We start from the raw sequence: 20,925 nt of genomic DNA, 5'->3' as shown, positions 1-20,925 counted from the left end.
ACATTAAAACACACACCATCGCTTTTGTGGAAAACGGGTCAAGCATAAGATGCGACCCCTTTCTTTACCATTCTGAAACGTTCACAAGTTACAAGAATGCACTAAAACAAATGGAAAGTATACCCAAGCCTTACACTCAAACATAGCATGAGTCAAAAACTGTCACTCGATTCACCTGTTTGGGTGTTGTAATTAAAATAACTTTTAAAAATGCATCTTCAGGTTTTGCGGGCTTGCCGAACCTTCGGTTATTAATGAAACAACCAAACGTACGTGTTGCTGAACTATTTATCGTTTGATAGGGATCGGGCGTTTAATCATCGATCGTTTTGTGTTCCTTCTTTGTTATTTTTTTTTAATATACTATAAAATAATTCTAAAGGCAGTCTTCATATAGTGCATATTTTGTAACTTCCCATGTGTAATTCATAATGAGCGTTCTGTTTTGTGAGCAATGTGACTATATGTATGCAGAATGTGTCATGTGTGAACAGTATGTCCATAACGTGAAAGTAGCGAGTATAGATCCAATTATGTTACACCTCTGCGTGTTACACCACGCCATATGTTGTGCAATTAAATTGGTGATAATTCTCTATCAGAAGTTTAGTTTTAGTTATGTTGTGATAAATTTGGTTATTTGTATAACTATTTTGGGAAGGTTTTTTCATTGTCCCAAAAACATGCAATTTTATGGAATTTGTATATTTAGCTCACCTTCAAATGCTGCTTAATAGCTCTTCTCTTTCGTTGATTAAGTTCTAAAAATGTTATCAGATACGCTTTCGCGGACGCATGTGCAATTTTGCAATATGCACTCCCAAACCAACGCACAGGCTGGATTGCCTTGCAGGTTGTAATCAATTTCGGCATTGGAAGTTAATAACAAAGCAGATTCGAAAATGACTCGTAATATCTCCACTCCCGACTACCTATAACAATTTTTGACTAATTTTTATTTTCTTCCCAATCATGCACTTACCTCGCATGTTGCGCGTCCGATGTACGGAAAGCTCACACGGCGCAAATCGCCTTATAGCACGTCGACCATTGCTGCCAACTTTCAATGAAGAAATAGCTAAGAAAATGGTAGTTTGGAGCTGTGCAGCAAGTTTGTTTAACTCAAAATTGATTAAACATCAAAACGAATTGCACCTCTGCCGCTTGTACGGTGGGTACCGTACAAGGGTATGTTTGCTCGACAACTCTGTCCTGCACAAGCGACAACAACATATCACAATCAACCATCCAGGCCGTGTGCAAAAGTGCATTCGTTGTTTTGATGTTGTTGCTCCGGCGCAAGAAAATAAATACGGGATACGTTACTTAAATGTTTATTATATGAGGGCACCTAAATTATCGTCATTCATCAATATGTAATCATTATTTTGATTACCAGCAAAATGATGTAATCTTGCTTCCTTACCACCGGGTTTCGTGACTTCTGTTGCTCTACGTTCAAGGGAATCTAGGTTCGGACTGCGTTTAATCAAGCGACGACCCAAAGCTATGCACTGCAAAATTGTTGTAGCCTGGGAAAGGAAACGACTATTACTTAGTTCCTTTATGTTTTCGTAACGCCTGCAAAACAACGAAACCTACAACAATTTTTTTCGTTCCGAGTATCTATATCGGTGTTTTGTTTGAAGGAGTTGAGCAAAATTAATGCCAAAAATCCCACCGGTGTCGACAATAAGACGATTGAAGAGATAACGAAGATGATCGCTATGATAAGCGTTGAAATAGACACCCTTAATCAAGTTTCACTGTAGCTGACTAACGTCGGGTAGGAAAAGTTTCATCTCATACCTTTTTTCCAATTCAGATGCAGGGCCCCCTTGAACAGTAACAATGAAATTGGTATTAGAATTTTTAATTAGCGAGAAGAAAAAATATAAAGTGCAAGAATTTTAATAAAAATGTGTTAAAAATGTTTTTATAAATGCCTTCGTAATGAAGAACCATGAAATATGTATTACCGCCGGTGTGCTTGCCACCCGCGTTTTTAGCTCAAGCATAGCGATTGGTTTATTTGTTTTACATTTTTTGCTGTTTCAAACTACCTTCGCTTTTTTTAACTTTGTACCGCCAAATCATCACAATAAGCCAAGCGACGAACAGAAGGCTCGAAAAAAAGCCTATTGTCGTTTGAGACTGCATGAATAATATTTGACATGTAGCAATTTGAGATTCGTGCCGAGCAACACACAAATCTACAACGAAACAATTAATTCATACAAAATGTGGATAATTAAGACAAAATGTTTCTGTTTGATCTTTCGTGTGGTGCATGTTTAATACATCAACGGCATGGGTCCAAACGAAAACGTTAGGATGCAACGAACAATGAAACCAGCTCGAGCGTGTCTAAGCTATGCGAAATGCTCCAAAATACGTGTGAAGTGGCTGGTGTGAAGTTGGTTTTATAAAAAAAACATGTATGCTATCGATTCATGCGTGTTATATACGGTTACAATTTTAGTATTCTTAATAGATTTTGTTTATGATTTATGTTTCGAACAACCCATATTTTGTTTTAAAGAAAAGAATCTTGTATTTAGGATATTTCTATAATTAGTATTTTAGTTATATGTTTTCTTATAATTTAAATAATAGAAAGCTGTTGAAAAATTTCCTTTCCACATGTATTTTCTATTCAATCCAAAAATTTAATTCGTGAAATTAAACATAACTTATACATAATGTTACTGGGGGCTAGAATGCTTTATGATGCATGTACTAGATTATCGTTAGATTTGTCTATTTTGTAAGGTTTTGTCACATAAGTATGTTATCAAATGGTGCTCGTTTCAATCCCATGATGGTTAAAGTGGATCTGTAGAAATGGCGAAGAATATTCTAATCAACCATATGGCATACCGTGGTCGTGCCGTAAAATAGTAGAATAAATTAGAATAATCAGAATATTAATCAAAACTGAATCGAAGACCCGGTCCGTGGTTAGCTTTACTCTATTAGAGATTTGACATTAATCAAATATTTATGAATTGACACTTCTTTCTTGTACATTCCTACCTACTTTTATTGACCAAAGGCAAAGCGTTCCCTTAGCTCATGGACCCATTCGCCAGTCGACCATAAATCATGCACAATTTGGGAACCCGTTCCTGCCAGTGAGACAAGAGGCAGACGGCTGCTAGGTAGGAGTGGGGATGCCCAGAATAAAATGATTGACCCACACACAGCCTCACAGCGTTGCCCATAGCATAATCTCGACGCTCAGCTGGAGTTAATCGATGTTGCATTTTTGTGTGTTGGATTGGACTAATCGTTGAAGGCCACCACAATAGGAATTTTCTACGGCGTCTTACTTCCCATCGCAACTTGTGTCGCTAGCGCTTCGTAGCGAATCGTTGCTTGTTTGGAGATGGTGATGGTGGTGGTGGAGCTGCTGGTAGATCCGAAAACATGTGACTCGACACCTATTTCCCGTACGTTGGCAAACTGCTTGACAGCTTGCCGTGTGGCCATTTCTTCAGTTCCTCTCTGTCATCCGCGTCCAACACCTGCCCGTAAAAGGTAGAAACTATTTCAATCGCGGGGTTTTGTTGTTGTCGTTTCATAAATATGAAAAAGTCGTTGGATGAAATTTGAATTTTTTATTGCGGTTGCTCATGTAAATAAAACATAAACATGGTTGTTGTGGGGCCCGAAAAACACTGCTATACATAAATTGCGGGCCATATAAAGAACGAAAGCATCGCGCCTAGAGAAGGCTAGTGGCAGGTGGCAGTGGAGAGTACGAACGATAGGCTCGGGGATAGACCGTGGATAGAATTCACGACGCGGAACAGACGAAAAAATTGTATACATTCTCCCTAGCCGGAAAAAAGAGATGACCGCTTCGCTCCAATTATAAAGCCTTCCACTAAACACCATAGCCTAGCCCGCTTTTACCCAGGGACATATAAACACGGATTCCTGCGCACGCATGCATCACCATGCTCGTTCCGTGCTGGTTTGGGTTGCCCATCGCCGCCGTGATTGGCCACCCTACTACTGACGAATCTAAAAACCAGCACGGTGCGATCGCTGCGATTGCTTGGGGATCACCCGTCTCAGACTGGTCGAGCGATGAAGTTATTTCTAGTCAAATTAAATGCTTTATTAGCCAGTTAAACATGGTTCGATATAATAATTTACAATGCATAAATTTCACCACTCTGCTGTGTATAGAGTTGTAGTTTATTGGCTCTGACCATGTGATAGTGAGCGTGTACAATACCCAGAGAGGTTGCTTTTGTTTGGCCTTTTGGAGGGTTTATAACCATACCTACTAACGCTCTCTCCACACAAGGCTTGGAAAACTATGTATCCTAGTTGTGTCATACGGAACATTTCTTTTTTTTCAATCTCTTTTACTATCCGCTTCTCGTTGCTGTACCCTTACTCAACTTATTTGTTATGTCCGTTATGGTTTTTACCAACCAAAACCAAACAAGGCACGCGAAGTGTGAGTCCAAGCCGGAACCTCGGAAATTACATATTCACGTCAGCCAGAAGAGTTTGTTTGTACCCCCGGGGCCCATGTGATATTATGCGCACAGCAACGCCGCCGACGACTACGGTGACGGCGACGACGAGTCGAACAACGCGAGTGAATCGTAAAAATATGAATTTAAATTAATTTTCCCATATTTCAATCTCGCGCGATCGAACGATGCAGATAAGCTGACCGGATAATGCAGCCGGGAAATGGTGAGGGGACAAAAATCACAAATAACGTGCGGTCTGCCATGGGACCGGCAGTAAGGTGGCAAAACCCGTCATCGAACTGCTCGTGACCATTTTAACAGTTCCATAAACACGTAATCAGGTGATTTGTCTTACAGTTTATTGACGACAGTCAGGCGGTGAACGTAGTCGAAGAAAACACACATTGGCGCGTGAGAGGTGATATTAGTTGGCATTGTTTGGGGAACATTTCTATACGGATCGCTTCTGGTTCGGTCGAAACATAGTGTTCTTTTTGCATTCGTTACTAACGCTCTTTCTTTTCTTTTTTCGTTGCAGGACATCAGCACGGTAAGGAAAACGGGTACAAATTGTACCTTGTCAGCAGCTTTCTTCGCTGACGGACGAAAATGGGACCAAACGTATGATCGACGAATTGTGCTTATGCGGCCATGGTTACTGTTGTGAATTTGTCTACCGTTTCGTTGAGTTTTGATGTGTTTTATGTGTTAATTTTATTTAGCTATGTTGTGTCTTTTGAAACGAACATCGTTAAAAAAATTTTGGATGAGCCAGAAGTGCTAACGTAAGTCTACTGAATGTCTTTAACGTTTCAAACAGTATCTCCCAGAGCTTCTCAATTGAGCTTTTATCGTACAGTAGCAACAGTCTCACCTTCCACCTATCATATGTTAACATGTTTTTACCTCTTATTCATACGATCGCCCTAGTCGTCGTCCATCGTGAAAAGGCACCCATTTAGATAGCTACAAATTATCCATATCTCATAAGTGGTTGATGGTCCCCGGACCATCTCCCAAAACAAATAAATAAATGACGAAGATAGAAACAGCAGGATAAAGTCGGTCATGCTACGAACAGCAGGCCGGCTGACACCCCATTCAGCACACGGTCGGCTCACCCGAACCAGCTTAGCTGGATATAATTAATTTAAAACGAATTAGCGCCGAACAGAGTCGTTAACGATATTTCTTAGGTTATGCACTTTCGCTGTTTCTTTTTTTCTCGTCCCATGTTTTACCTTTCGTGTGACGGTTTGTAAATGATAGGTGCACATTGGCAGGCGAAGGCGAAACTAAATTACGGGTATCCAGAACAATTCCGCGTGTTTTATGCTTGAAAGCTTTTTGACAGGGTGTAAAACAATATATGATATCCTCATTAAAATCTCATTTGCGGATTATTTTTTTCAGACTGTAACACTTATTTACTCAAGTAGCTACAGTAATTAAATCGTTTATTGAGCTGGATAAATAACATAAAAACTGTATGTCTTCATTGTAAGCTAACGAATTTTAATATATTTATTTTAGAAAATTGTTCAAAAAGATAAAATAATAGCACAACATAAACATCTGTATAACTAACAACACTGTCACTGTAGTGTACCATCTGTATTACTTAACAACAAAGCAGTATTTTAGATCCACTCAAAACTCAACGAAATGTCCGTATTAGTTCATTCTAACTGGAGCATATGTTATCTCCGCATTTAATGAAACAACGCTCATGTTCTTCTTTCTACATAATTTTCTTCTCGTTTCATGTAAAACAAATTCATCGACAAATTCCCGATGGTTTCCGTGGAACATGTATTCTTCCCACAACCATCTTCGTCCGTTCGGCCTGGTGCACACATCATCACCATCTAATTGGTGGACGACATTCACAAACACACAACAACAACAAAAAACCATCAACCCCAATACAATATTACATCCGCAACATCAAACTTTTCGACACGGCGACGCAAACACCGCTGGTGGTGATGGCGCTCTCATTTTCGGTAACATAAATTGCCTTGTTTTCAATATCTTTGCCATCGTCACTGGTGTGCTGTAATCGTCCTGAACCGACTTAAATGGATCACTCACTGTATATGCTCGGTGCATCTTTGGACACTTGGGCTATTAACCTGACCGGCGTTTGATGATTATACGAGACATATCCATCGCAAACTACAAACGTACAAAACCCCCCGTTCAAATTGATACTCTGTCGTCACCTTCGAATGTCTGTGTTTTTCCTCCCTGTGTTATTCCCTTTCTATCATCATTTGTGCGTTATCACGCTACGTGCTATTGTGAAATACTATCGTACGATCTGGTGATGTGATGTACTTCCGCAACACAAAATCGTCCCGATTTGACCGAACCTATAATTTTACATTCTATCTAATGCGAACGATCAACCAACAATTTCCCCCGGGTACATCGTTTTTCGACAAATGTCCCCATCTAAACCGGGGTGCCTTTTTCGTCGATTCACCTTCACCGATACTCTCTGAATGGCCAACAATAATCCTTACCACCTCGATGTCTTCTAATGGTGGTACACTGTTACTGGTGCTGCTGCTGTTGCTGTTTCGCTACCGATGGCTGAAAAAAAATCGGCCACAAAACACACACTGTTGATCCTGTCCCGGATGAATGCACCATTTACTGTCCTGATGACTGGGCCGATGACAATGCTAACAATGTGTAAATTCTACGACAAAAGGGCGTAAGTATTTTTTCCTCTTCTTTACACCTTCTCGCCATTTCTAACAAGCCTACAATGGGAGCGTTAGGAAACTCAATTTAAGCTAATAGGACTAAATTATGGGTATTAGTGGTTACAACAAACAGAGTTGAACGTAAGATAAATTACTAGTGATTGTTGGCAGCAACAGCTGAAGAAAAAACTGTCCCTCAAATATGTGAAGCTTATTCTTCAACAAACCATGTTGTATGAATATAATTAGAATAATATGCTTTTTTAAATCATAGTCCATTTTCAGAAACTTTCACAAGAACTATTAAATAAGTTTGATGATAGTATGATCATTTAATGATACAGTCTTCATTACGATTATTATTCGATTGAGATTTGAAATTCTCTTGCTGTTAGTTTTGAATTTAAATATAATCCTTTATTCCTGAAACTCATGCATTTCCTCGAAAAATACACAAAGGCACCTCAACTGAACACCGAAATAGATGGTTTTATTTTTATCTTCCTACTGTGAGCCTCGGCTGTAACCAATCCGATTCAGCTTCCGTATCTGTCTCTCTCGCCGTAAATGGTCGGTCAACAATACGTCCAATTCAAATCATACCTAACTGACCCTTCGCCGTCATCCCGTACTCGGACATGCTGGATAATCCGAATAAATTATCCTAATTTTTAATCCAATCTAATTAATCGTATTAAAAGTATCCACCGTTCGGTCGCTTCGATTTCAGTCGTTTAAAAATACCTAAAACATGTTTGTGAATTAATCTCCCGCGGCTCACCGGGACTGATTTTTCACTCCCTCCCGTGCGCTCGTTGAGAAATGTGACAGCCGGAATAAGCAGTTGTTGTAGAATATCTATCGCTAAGCGCGATCGGATGCGTGCCTCAGTTCTCCAATTCTGTGTGTGCGTTATTTTTTTAATTCACTTTCAAACATTTATTTCTTCGTCACGGTGGCACGTGGATTGGTGCAGGTGTCGTGGTTCGAGGATCGGAAGCAATGGAACAACGGGTGTCCGGGGGTCATACAGAAAATGACTTTGTTTTAGGAAATCATAAAAGAGTTGTGGAATATATCTTTCCGTCTGGCGCGAAATGTTTCATCCCCCCTCCTCCTACGCTCCCTTTTTCGACCTTTTTTCGCTTTAAGGCATGTCTTCTACGACGACGACGACGACCATGACTGTCTGCACAGCCGTAGATCCACCAGCTCCGTGGTAGATGCTGTTCGCCCTGGACGTATCTCCTTCGTTCAATCGTTCGCTTGTTCCGAATGCTTTTCGTTGTTTTTGCTCCACAACTCAAGCTTTCGACTGTACGCAACAGAGGAACGAACATTGTATTGGACGCGACGCAGAGATATAGTTAAAAATGTCATTCCCTCCTCGGGTGGTGTGGCATGGGGTCAAGCCACCTACTAGTCGCCACCTGCCGTTTTCTACCAACCCAAAATTTGAAATTTATTGCAGAAGAAAGTCGCGTTCCTCGCATTCGACGCCATCCGGATCTCGCAACCGTAACGCAAGCCCTCATGTTTAGCGCTCCGCGTCCTCCGGCTTATCTTGTCCTGCGGCTCTACATCTCCTACCCTGACGCAGTGTCTTCGTTCGCCACCCTGTCTGAGCAGCATCCTGCAACCTCTGATCTTCAATCATCCCCTGTACCTGTGTTGACTCGCTTGATCTGCTTCTTTTTTTATCAGTGCGTACGCTCTGGTACTAACGAATGAAAGGAAACATTTTCATTCATTCACAAATGCGCTTGCGGAGAGGAGGTGCTTCAGGGTGAGCGAAACAAGGATTGGCTTTCGGAGGGACGTAGAAGAATTGGTAAAGATAAAGCACACAGCACGGCATGGTGTTGTTGTGAAACTGGCTTACAGCGTAAGTCTCGACAATCTCCCGCCTCACCGATGGAGTCCCCTGGACAGTGATAGAGAATCTGTCCGATCATCGTTGGTTTCTCAGTGGTTTGTACCTCTGTTGTGTGTGTGTGTTTTTTTCTTCTTTTCATTCGTTAAAGAATTATGATTGAAACAAATTGCCGAAATCGAACTGAATACTTGTCCCTATCTGAGACGCCAAATCGACATGCTTTACGCTGAATCTCCACTGGGAAAGACACGATTGGAGCCAGCGAACTAACACTGCATACAGGCTCCAACCAACTCACCAGTGTGACACCGCCACGCCTGCACGGTTCCTCGCACTCTCTATAACCGTATATGATATATTGACAAGACGGGAATACTGTAGAGATGGTTTGCTTCTCCACGATTTGGAACGAAGGAACATATCTCATCAGCAGACAAAGTTTGATACATAGTGTGACGGAACCGAGCAAAAAGGCAGACCCTTGTATGGGACTGAAAGAATTTTCATTCATGTATTATGTTGCTTGAAACATTATGCTATCGAATGATTCACTAGAGCAAATTACGATTGGAGAATAATGATAGAATAGAGTCGTGCAAACCTGCAGTAACAAAATATTATGAAGAAACACATAGCATATGTTACTAATAACATAGCATACGTTTTTTCTGTATTAAATTTGACTGGATCGATCGGTTTAGTTTACTAATTACGGCATCCAGTGTATGTATTCCGCTTAAAACCTGGGCCCAAAATATATTCAAAAACTGAGTTATACCAAACAACAATAAAAAAATTTAGACAATGAGCAATTAACTGATTAAAAAGCAGCAAAAGATTATGACACTTACACTACCGCCATAAAAATCACTTTAAAAATGTACTACCTCACCGTACGCTTCATCATGGTTCCACTGTCTGATTTCTCATTTTCTGAATCTCCACCTTCCTCAGTCAGTTACCCGAATTCGACATAAGTCGCTTAGCAAAACGCCGCCACAACCAACGACCTCTCACGACTTGTGCGCTGGGCTTGTAATCAAACGTGCCCCTTATTTGTTTTCAAGTAAGGTCACAAATAAATTGGCCCAAGATTATCGGAAGCCGGCACAGCTTCTTGCAGTGGCAGCATAGCATCGGCGAATTATCGAACGATTGTTCAATGTGCACGAATTATCCGATCGCCCCGGCTTGGCGAGCACAGACTATGGCGCGACAGTTTGTCCCACCCGCGATCATCATTCGGTTCAATAGAAACCTGCTCGGAGAGGTCTAAATAAAGCAAAACTGTCCTGCCAGGGTTCCGGTTAAGCCACACACAGACAATCGGGTCCCGAACTGCTGAGCTGCTCCCGGCACTTTCGAAGAGCTGCAGCAGATCGTCGGTACGGACAATGCCAAATTAAAGAATCGAGCTCTTCGGCGACGCCAGGGGCAGTAGCGTCCTTTGCATTGTCATCTCATGCCCAGCCCGTGGTAGCCTGGTCGATATCTAGATGGAAACTAAATCTTGGCGGGCTAATCGTCGTGAGAGCAGCCATGGTGTTCAGCAGGGACAAGATCGGAAAGGATCGAATCGTACAAGCACGACCAAGCCTTCCCAGGATCTGAAGTGGCCGTTCGGTGGTGGTGCGCTTTGTTGGGTGGAATGAAGACGAAATTATTTCAAAATTGAGACATTCTGAAAAGCCACGAAATGGTTGTTAAACATTTTGGAGATCGTTCCATACCTAAAACTGAACGTGCTAGACAGACCAGAAGTATGCAGACCAGCACGGAATCGTGTAAAAAGACGTTTGGGAGTTGAATTTGTGCAAGAAATTCTTGGGAATGGATATTTTCTTCAATTCACAAAAGCTGCAAAATCTGTCGTTGTGATCTTGTGGTTTAGAACAGGTCGATAATTCAAATAACTCAATTCACTATCTCATATCTGAAGTTTTTATTTAATAAGATAATACATTTAAACTTAATAACAATGTTTAATCAAATGCTCGATTTGAAGTGCAAAATACCATAACTATGTCATCAGTATCCATACTTCTAAACAAAATTAGAAATGAAGTAACACCTGGAAGAGAAAGACTCATAGAAAAGAGAAAACTCGATAAGGTGGAATATTAATAGAGGTTTGGAGCATTCACGCTAGGCAAAATTAAAGACCCCCAATATGCCAGAATTTTTATAATAATCTATTACCAAAATCTCCTTCACATGATACAATCATAAACAGTAATTTGACGAAACAATCTTAGCCGGATTAGGTATGTTTTAAGCCACTACCGTGCTTGTTTATCTGTGGCATGTTGATGTACTGTAAGAAGGTATGTTCTGCGCATGAGGGCTCGGTCCATATGGAGCTTGAAATTATGTACTAATTAAAAATTATTTTGTTTTCTTTTAATTATTCTCTTCTAATAGTGCTGTGCTTGCTCATATTGCATTCTTAATACCCAACAGCCAGAAGAACTCAAGCGAAAATAGCAGTTTTAATACTAAATTGCATTACAGAAATATCTCAAGGAAGTGTATTTTGGTTTGGTTCATTAAGATCGCTCTTTTCATGCTATACTTTACAATAGATTAAAAACAAAAGTTGGTATCATACTTAAATTGTTATGTTCGTGCAGTAACATGCTGTTAAAGCTTATAGTTATCAACGCCCTATGCACATGATCGGTTAAAGTAAACGATAGACTCAATGCTGCCACGAAGCTGTTTAGTTTGGCGCCAATTGCAATCGAACATGCGTTCGTAAAAACAGTAACAACAGGAAACAGGAAACGTACGCGCCACGCCAAACAGCAAATGCATAACGTCTAAACGATAGCATGTATGATGGAATAAATTATTAAATTTATATTTTATCCTTTCTCTTCGTTCCATGCTGCTGCCCTTCCCGGTTGCCTTCCGCCCATCCCTTCATCAACCCGGAACATCCCGAATGGCTCACCCGACGTGGACGACGTGTGTTTTCCGATTCGTACCGATCATAAATCTGATGAATCTGGAAATCGATACTGCTGCTGATATGGGCGTCCGAAACACCGAAACATCGCGCACCGCTGGCGCACCATCGTGCCCTGCAACCGTTCTGCAAATGCACACTCGGCCCTCGGCGGCTTGACCTTCTGGGGACTGCCCGACCGGTGGTGCGATGTGTGTAGTATGTGAGTATTTAGTTTATTTCATTTCATTTTCATGCCTATAAAACTATCATCGAACATGAAGCGCACGGGCTGTAGCGGCAGTGGGAACGCAGCCTGCGCGCCGGGACAGAAAAACGATCCCTATTACGATTCGCCGATCTCTATCAATAATCTGGTTTGCGTTTACCAGCGCCTGCTGCTCCATACGCCATCCGCTCGCGCAACTTTTCCCATAAAGCTTGGGAATTCTGTTTTTGCCTATCGATCGAACGCGCTGGTGCGTTACGATCGTGAGTCAAGAACCCATAGGCTTTGCGGCTTTCTGGGCCAGCACCATATTTACGCTGGACACAGGAAAACGAAACGCAGCGGTCAGCTCTGCTAAGCAATCCACGCTCGCCCATCAAATACTACCCCTCCGTCTCGACCATTGCGCGGGTTAACATTCGTCGATCGGTTGGTGATGAGGAGACCAGCACCAACAAAGACACCAGGTTCCCAGTTTCCATGATCTTCTGTATCTTGAAGAGTAGCGTACATAAACAACAGGTCCCACCAAGAACAGGGAACCCGAAGCTGTCGCGAAGAACTTATTGTTTTCCCAGCCACAGCATTCGCACTGGCCGTTGAAAACTGTCTGGGCAGGTTTTTCTGCATTATGGGATCGCACTGCAGTTTTGCACAGTGACCGTTTTTACAGCACTGATAATAAATTGCTTGTAGATACAAATTTTGATAAAACGGGAGCATAATTTCGTTTTTGCTTTCCTGCGGACTACCGTCGCCACCCTCTTGGCTGTTCATGGTCTGGGCACACCATGCAATTCATTTCTCGAGAACAACTCGCCAACATTTACGCAAAACGCTCACGCAGATTGCCCGGTACAGAAAAGCGAGAAGTGTGCACCAGCGAGCGGAACGTGAGTAGAGCAAAACGAAACGCATCACGAGCCACGCACCAAAAAATAAACGTTGTCTTATGCACTTTTCCTAAAAAATAAGGTAGCCACTGATACGGATGATAATATAATGTCTTATATTTTTCCTCCCTTTGTTAAGTCATTTCTTAACTCCCGTGCTGGGCATTTACTTCGCAAAGGGAGCAAGAATTTGGTTCACCAAAGCCTCGCAATGCGTAATGCTGCTTCATTCACTGCGGGGACATAAAGCTCGCGGATGCACCGATGGTTTCTCCCGCGAAAGAAATGTACTCTTTTGCATAGTGTGCAATCTTCACTAGCGAAAAGGTTTTGAAAATCGATTATCTTGAAATTCCAATTCTCTCCGCCTGCCCTGTTGCCCCGTTTTCGGCCGTCGCTTTACCGAAGCCGATGGAACATTTAGCAGCGGCGGAATGGCTACTCTCCATAATTTTTGGTGGCAATTTTCGTCTCATTTTCTCCCCCAAATGGAGCCAAATAAATAACCTACCTCAGGGATCCGGGCAAAATGTGTCCCTGCTAGTCAAACGCGCGCTCCTTGAACCAACCGACGACAGGTAATACGTATAGCCACACAAGACACAAAAGAAATATTTCCCACATCCTTTGCACACTCAAGGGAGATACGCAGCCGGAATCCTCTGAACCGGGCGAGGTGTCCCGGCGATACCCGTATATGCTGCAAAAACAAAAAAAAAACAAAAAAAGAACCCCGCACACGTATTTGGAATACTTGCTACACAAAACGCGTTGAAAAGTTATGTTGACCGGGAATATTTAAAACTGTGTCCTGCTTCTGTGAAAAGTAAAATAAATAAATAACAAATACGTCACCAGGGCGGGCAGGCCAGGCAAGCCAGCACCGCCGAGCATACGTTTGGACCATCCCAGCCGTTGCAACTCATTCAGCACCTTTACCAACGGACCCTCGACACCTCGGTTGCGTTATTCTTTTTACTTCTCCCTCTTTCTCTCTCTCTCTCTCTCTCTCTCTCTATTAAAAAATGCATCGAAATTTTAAAATAAAAGCCACCGACACCATCTGCGCGAGTATGGCAAACAATGACATTTCGATCGTTACTTTTAAGAGTCGCGAAAGGAGATCTTTAAGCTAACGGGCAATATAAAACACCCGCAGCGGTGTGATTCACAGAGGGATCGAATATCATTGTGCTTCCATAAGTATTCTGGTATTTCGAAAAAAAAAGACATTCATACTCACGTGAACTCATCGTGAACTCACGATAAACGATTGGTTTATACTATGGGTTGAAAGGATATTTATTTTTCTATGGCACAGACTTTTAGTGTCAAACCAGGTGTTTGTTTGACCACAATTGACCTACAGCATTTTACAATTTACTGTAAGCGGACTAAGCGACCGTGGGGGGGAGCGCCCATCCTAAAGAAGGCCTCAAGATAAACCTCCACATGTTAGTTCGCTTTTATAAGCGAGTGATTTTTGTATTAATCCCCATATGAACGGAAAACTCCTAAGTCTTTCTCAAAGTAGTACGTTCTAACAAGTAAGTGTGTTGTGTTGATAATGGTTATAGCAACCAAAAGCTATTACGAGCTTTGGAGTTAGATTTTGAAGGTCTAAATAAACTTGACATACTTTCGCACTCTTCCATATTAGCAATAAAACCTCTCATGACAAGAAAGTATGAAGAAGCTCTTTTTTTAAGTACTTCATCGATGATCTCAATTGCTCCCCTGATCTCAAGGACGACAAGTCTGCAAATAAGCAAGTATAGGATAATCATTGTCGGACACTTGGATTTCAGGCAATTTTCATGTTTCTGTAAAAAGTGAAATCACACAAACTTTGTGCAGTGGCTTTCACCTCTCATATACATGATTGAGCAAATAAATGAATTGCAAAACATCCTTTACAAAGACAAAAGTACAAATGAGCCAAATGGTCGGCAAAATTTGCGTCCGAAAGAGCCATATTATACACACATGTACGTACAGTTTCACGCAAAGAGCAAAATTGTGTGAAAGTTCTATGAAATATATGAACATTAATGAACCGCCATCTCGATATCAAAGAGCCGCATGCGGCTCGCGAGCAGTACTTTGCCGATCGCTTTACTAGACCAATTGTCAGATTCTTAAAGTGGTCAAATTGGTCAATGTCAGGACAACAGACATTGTTTGATTGAATTCCACATAAAAGACTCTTCATAGTTGATCTCAATAGCTTAGAAAGACGACCAAATGCGTATTTTTTTTAAGGACTTTTGTAGAAAATGAATTTTTTCTTACACCAAACACTGGCTAGTATTTGAATACAGTTTTGAAAAGTATGCAAAATATGTAAACCTGATTACCCGCAGATAACATTGAAATCATGTAAATACTGCCATTAAAAGAGAAGAATAAGATAATCCCTAACCAAATTATGATTATGTATTTGGTATTTGTAAAAAGATATCATTCAAAATGCAAATTGTGTAATGTTTGTTGATATACATTTTGGGGACTTTTAAGGAAACTAGGGAATTTCCTTTAGATCTCCCGCTTAGGGATCCGAGATGCATAAATCCGCTTCTGCCTTCAGCAACTGTTAATGATTTCCGGTAATGAAAATCACAAAAGATTTTCGTATTAATGTCAATTTAGACCAACGAAAGCTATTTACTGAACAATTTATAATTAGTTACCATTTTTTAAACTGTATGATGACAAACTGATGTTTTAATACTAGAGGCGACTTTGTTTTGCATTAGCCAAACATGTCATGTAAATTGTCATAAAAAATCAAAACTATGTGCTTAAGTTTTACATTTGTTCTGCTGATGAAGGTCTGTATTTATTTTATACATTTCCCCAATGCTTGCGTTCCAAAAATGATCGTTTTGTGCGATTCAACAATTTGCATTTTCATACATTTCAATGATTTTCCTGTCAAATTTGCCATACAAATCCGACGCGTCATTTTACCCCGAATATTTTTTTTATATGATATCAATAGACTCATAGTTACATCAGGTATTTAGCAGCGGATTTAAATTATTAATTATCATTTCGCTGTAATGTACTGCGAAGGGTTAAAACCCTATGGTAAAGAATTATTCATGAGACCCTTCTCTGATAATAGCATTGAGCGACTAAACTACAGTAACCTTGATAAGTAATAAGTAATAAGTAATAAGTAATAATAAATATTCTTAATACACTTGTAACACAAAAATGATTATAAAAAAGCTTAAACGATAAACTTCAGCATCATGTCGCTTCTGCTATAGTTTTGGGGCTTTAATTCTGCGAATCTTTCAAGATTATTGAATTGAATAATATGATATTCATATCTCAAACATCACAAGCATATAATGTATGTAGATGATGTCGTAAATTTGCCAATTGATCTTTAGCAAGGTGTAACGAGGATGCCCAACATTTACATTGCATTAACTGTTTTATCGAAACCATTTTGGCAAGGATGTCATGGTTCATCTTGAAAATATTCATTGAATAAGACATCTTTCTTTCACACCCGAAACGATCGGCCGACCGATTCTCAAAAGCTTAACACAAATGACAAAAACATGTGTATTCGAAATCGAATAGTGACAACATCCCGTGCGCTCTTATATCGGGATTGCGTTGATGGAGAGCCAAACTTACACCAAACAAATTGATTTCCGAATCACACAGCGAAAGCGAAGGCAGCACAATGACGGCACACATGAACCGACCAACCAAAACGACAAAAAAGTAACACCACTGTGTTACACACGTTGCGGCAAAGTGGCCAAAAAATGCCGCGTTAAAGAATGGCTTTCCCTGCCGCCGCGGCTGCTACTGGAAATAGCAAACCTACCCGATGGGAAAACGACAACACCATCAAAGACCCTAGAACCGCGCGCTTCGTCCGGTCACTATACCTGGCTACATCGATGCAATTTGAATACAAATCTTGATAGCATCTTTTATGCTCGCGCAGTGCATCTCCAAACGAACATGATGTCTCCGCGATCCCTGGACTGTCTGGGCCCGCCCCCCTCACCACCCCAGCGGGGTGTTCAAGGAATGAAACCGTTGTATTTGGTGCTTCTTTATCTACTCCAGTTTTATTATTATTATTATTATTATTATTATTATTATTATTTTGGAAGCAACCCGTACCAAGTTTTCGGTACCACCCGTACTAGGGAAAGTAGCCATGGATGGGAAGTCTCTAAGCAGCACCATGTGCAACCTGAAAGAAGCAGCCACAACAACAACCATAAAAACGCATCGTAACCATCTTCGGCGGCATCGAGATTGAGACAACAATACACGACTCCGAACAGATTTTCGCTAATAAACATAAATTATGTCTTGGACGAAAAATAACGTTTCTATTCACCGCCAAAACTGACGGTACGGTTGCTGCTCGTGCTTCACTTTTGCCGTACCGAAGGCATCGAGCTGTCGTCGATTTGCCGCCATGCGACAATATGTTATCATTTGTTGTAATATTAATTTTTGTACAAATCACCACTTTGCGTTCGTAACCCGTATATCAATTCGATCGACGCGGCTGTTTTGAAACGCTTGTCGTATTATCCTATGAACACATCTTTTGGTTGTTAGACACATTTTACACGCTGGTAGGATGTATTGAACGGGTTTATGGCTATTAGCATTAGCCCAATAGTTATAGAATACATATTAGAAGATACTTTTTATCACAAAAATTTTACTGATCGTAAAACATTAAACACCGTTCATAGACATTCAAAACATCTCCCTAAGCTCGTTTTTTCCAACTCATATGTTATTTAATTCGTAACTCATTTTCAATTAATTTAGAGAAGATATGGAACATTTTAAGACCAACTTATTGAATTGTGATGTGTTTCCTAGCTCTTTGCTGCCAGTGTAACAATGTCTAACATACGTGTTTTCCATTCTCATTTGATAGTTGCGACTGCCATAACTTGTTTTGGTTTTGTTGTTTCTGTTTAAAATTAATTAAAAAATTCTTGAAATACTCTTTTAAAACTGATGGAGCCTGCGACAAATTGGCGTTTTTTTATATTTTTCTGAGACTCAAATGATCTAGATTGAAAACCTGAGGCTAGTCAAGAGGTGGTTTTGTATGGCGTATTTACATGATTATAGACGCCAACCGTCAAACTATATACTCTATCCACCTCGTTTCTCTGTTATAAAGCCCTTTTATTTGTCTAGTCAACAACCTTCCGCCATATTGTATATCAGGATGGGTGTACAAAGAAAGATGTACTTTAAAATCTTTAATGGGATCTCCCATTTTTAATGGGATATAGTAGTTTTTTTTTAGTTTTAAAATATCAATCCAAACAATTTGTAACCTTTTTTGACGAAATATTTGTGCATGAGCAAAAAAAAAACAATCCTTTATGAATTGACTGAGCCTGCGACGAATCGGCGTTTGTTTACATATTTTTCAGGTTCAAATAATCTAGGATGAAAATAGTTTTGAGTGTTGACATGATTTCAGCCGTCAAGTCTCCAATACCATTTAAAATAGCTGGCTAGTATCGTAAAACGCCCCATAATTTCGCGTACAACAGTAGTTTCTGTCTGTACTCGATGTCAGACGATCAGTACAATATTTTATATTGCATATTTTAATAACCATGTTTTATTTTAACGATTTTTAAACAGTAAAATGAGTTACACGCGCTTATCAAGTTATCTGAAATGTTATTTCTGCTAAAGTTAAATATGTCCCTGAAAATTTTGCGAATCGTTAAATTGATCTTTCACTGCAAATACACCAAGTATCTACCACCAACGTCGTTGGCGGGTAGATTTGCCGCTGTGTGGTAAGATTTTATTTTCATTTATTTTCTCATTGGTACACGTATATTGGGTAGTCCGTCGGTCGTTCTCCGCGAAGCACTGGCCGCCTCTGCCATGGCCCCCGGGCCAAGAACGGTCCGGTAAACGGCTGCCGAATGGTGCTAGCTACCGCCACTACTGTCGCACGCTGGCGCCATCGCATCGTGTAACTTCAATTTCAATTGCAAAATTTTGCTGCCCCCTTTGCCTACTCGCACTCCTACCAAACCGCACACGCTGCTTCCGCCATCGTTCCTCCGCCCGCTCCAGCGTGCTGCCGTTGTGGCCCTTGATGTGAATCGTAAAAATCGGATGAGACAGTCGACAATGCAAAAGGCGCACACATTCCTGATGTCGCCAGAAGCTTTCGGCAGTTTGCCCGGTGGGAAAAGCTGAAGCACAAACCGATGCAGCCAACCGCAGTCCAGTTAGCGGCTCCGGTGGCTGCTCGATGCCTGCTGATTGCTCGCTCGGATTCGGGGGCTGTTAATGTTGGATAATCGTGGATCAACGGTCAGAGATGAATAACGTTGCTCCCTCCCGGAAAGAGTCGCGCGCATTGTAACCACGAGCAGATCAGTGCTCGCGCAGCATAATGGAGCCATGCCTGTTTTTTGCAGCCCCCTCCCCTCACTCCATCAGGCTCTCCTGGCGCCGTGGAGGAATGGAGCAAAAGCGTTTCTTAGAGCCGAGCTACGCCAGACATAAATCATACGGCGTCGAGCAGCATAGTCCGGCACCGGCCATAAACTTGTCCCTTAGAAGTATTTAACCGAAATTGTTCCAATTTCTCGCACAAGTAAAGGGAGCTTTTTGAGTACGGAAATCTGTTAACCGTACACTTGTGCAGCACAGCCCACGAGCCACCGTCGTCGGCCGGACCGGTGCGAGAGAGCATAAATATTTTGCACCCCGTCCGCAGGATTGGTTTTCCTTTTTGCGCGTGTTTTTGTTTGTCCTCTTCCCAAAACAAAGCCCCCCCCCCACCCCAACACTCCAAATCCACTCGCTTATGCGTGTTTCCAGGCCGGCGGATTCACGTGGTCACGCTTTGTGTATGTATTCTGGTGGCATTTATTTACCCTTTCTCATTTGCCTCGCGCCAAGAACGAACCCCTAGAAGAAGCATCGACTGTGGGCTGTTGTAGCGTCGTTTGCTTGCGACAGAAACTGTTTTTTCTTCTTCTTCTTCTGTTTGTAAGCAGCCAGCCAACCCAGTTGCCGTGTACGATCGCGCAGGATAGCACGCAAAGCGAAGCTATTTAACATTTTATATGTGCCCTGGAAGTGATTTTTATCGCGTCCCATAATTGCCGTCATTATTGTTGTTATTGCTGGTGACGCTGACCGTCTTCAGACAATCGTATTGGCTTTTGGTCCGTACTCGAAAAAGGTTGAAACCTCCAGCGGCGACACTCTGTGTAAATTGCAGCACCAAAAAAGAAACACTACTGGTTGTGCGTTAGCATGACATTCTAATTTTGCTTAATTCCGTGATTCTAGATTACCTAATGAAATTTTATTTAAACATCATATTTGATTCGCACACCTGGGAAGTAACAAATGACGAACGTTTCGTTTGAATTAATTCGAGGTCCGCCACATTGGTATCACGTGATGGGAGTTTAATTGGGTTCAGAAGTAAAAGCTTTTGCTAAAAAGTGAAAGTATTGTACATTGAAGCCGACGGATTACTTATTTTCTATTCACGAGGGGCAATATAAAACCTTGCTCAAAATCGTGAGCGTTTGTCACGTGAACTTCTAACTGTGTCGTCAAACGTGGTAAAAATAAGCAACAATAATCGTGATTCCATGACGCACAATAAAAAAGAGGCAAAGTGTGCAAGTGACCTGTATATTGTATCGTATTAATCTAATTGTGTATGATATTCTTTAAAATTAGCGTCAGTAGAAATAGGTTTAGACT

At 41.1% G+C, this 20,925-nt stretch overlaps 1 protein-coding gene across 3 annotated transcripts in view; it reads left to right on the top strand.

The window, feature by feature from the left end:
- Nucleotides 1-20,925, top strand: part of LOC121592196 (ankyrin repeat domain-containing protein SOWAHC) — a 97,481-nt gene that overhangs the window by 47,295 nt on the left and 29,261 nt on the right. For 2 of the 3 annotated variants that reach the window (XR_006004657.1, XM_041913581.1), the window contains exons 5-6: nucleotides 5,035-5,047; nucleotides 5,218-5,222. Coding sequence is in view for 2 of the 3 variants with exons in the window: in XM_041913581.1 (XP_041769515.1) it covers nucleotides 5,035-5,047; nucleotides 5,218-5,222 (18 nt within the window). In the remaining variant the exon portion in view is untranslated. Of the gene's footprint in view, nucleotides 1-5,034; nucleotides 5,048-5,217; nucleotides 5,223-12,253; nucleotides 12,257-20,925 lie in introns of all 3 variants that reach the window. The other variant, XM_041913582.1, reaches the window with a different exon arrangement.

This window comes from Anopheles merus, chromosome 2L, assembly GCF_017562075.2.
Source record: "Anopheles merus strain MAF chromosome 2L, AmerM5.1, whole genome shotgun sequence".
NCBI classification, from domain to species: domain Eukaryota; kingdom Metazoa; phylum Arthropoda; class Insecta; order Diptera; family Culicidae; genus Anopheles; species Anopheles merus.
The sequence above is the reverse complement of the archived record's forward strand: the minus strand, read 5'-3'. Positions and strand labels throughout refer to the sequence as shown.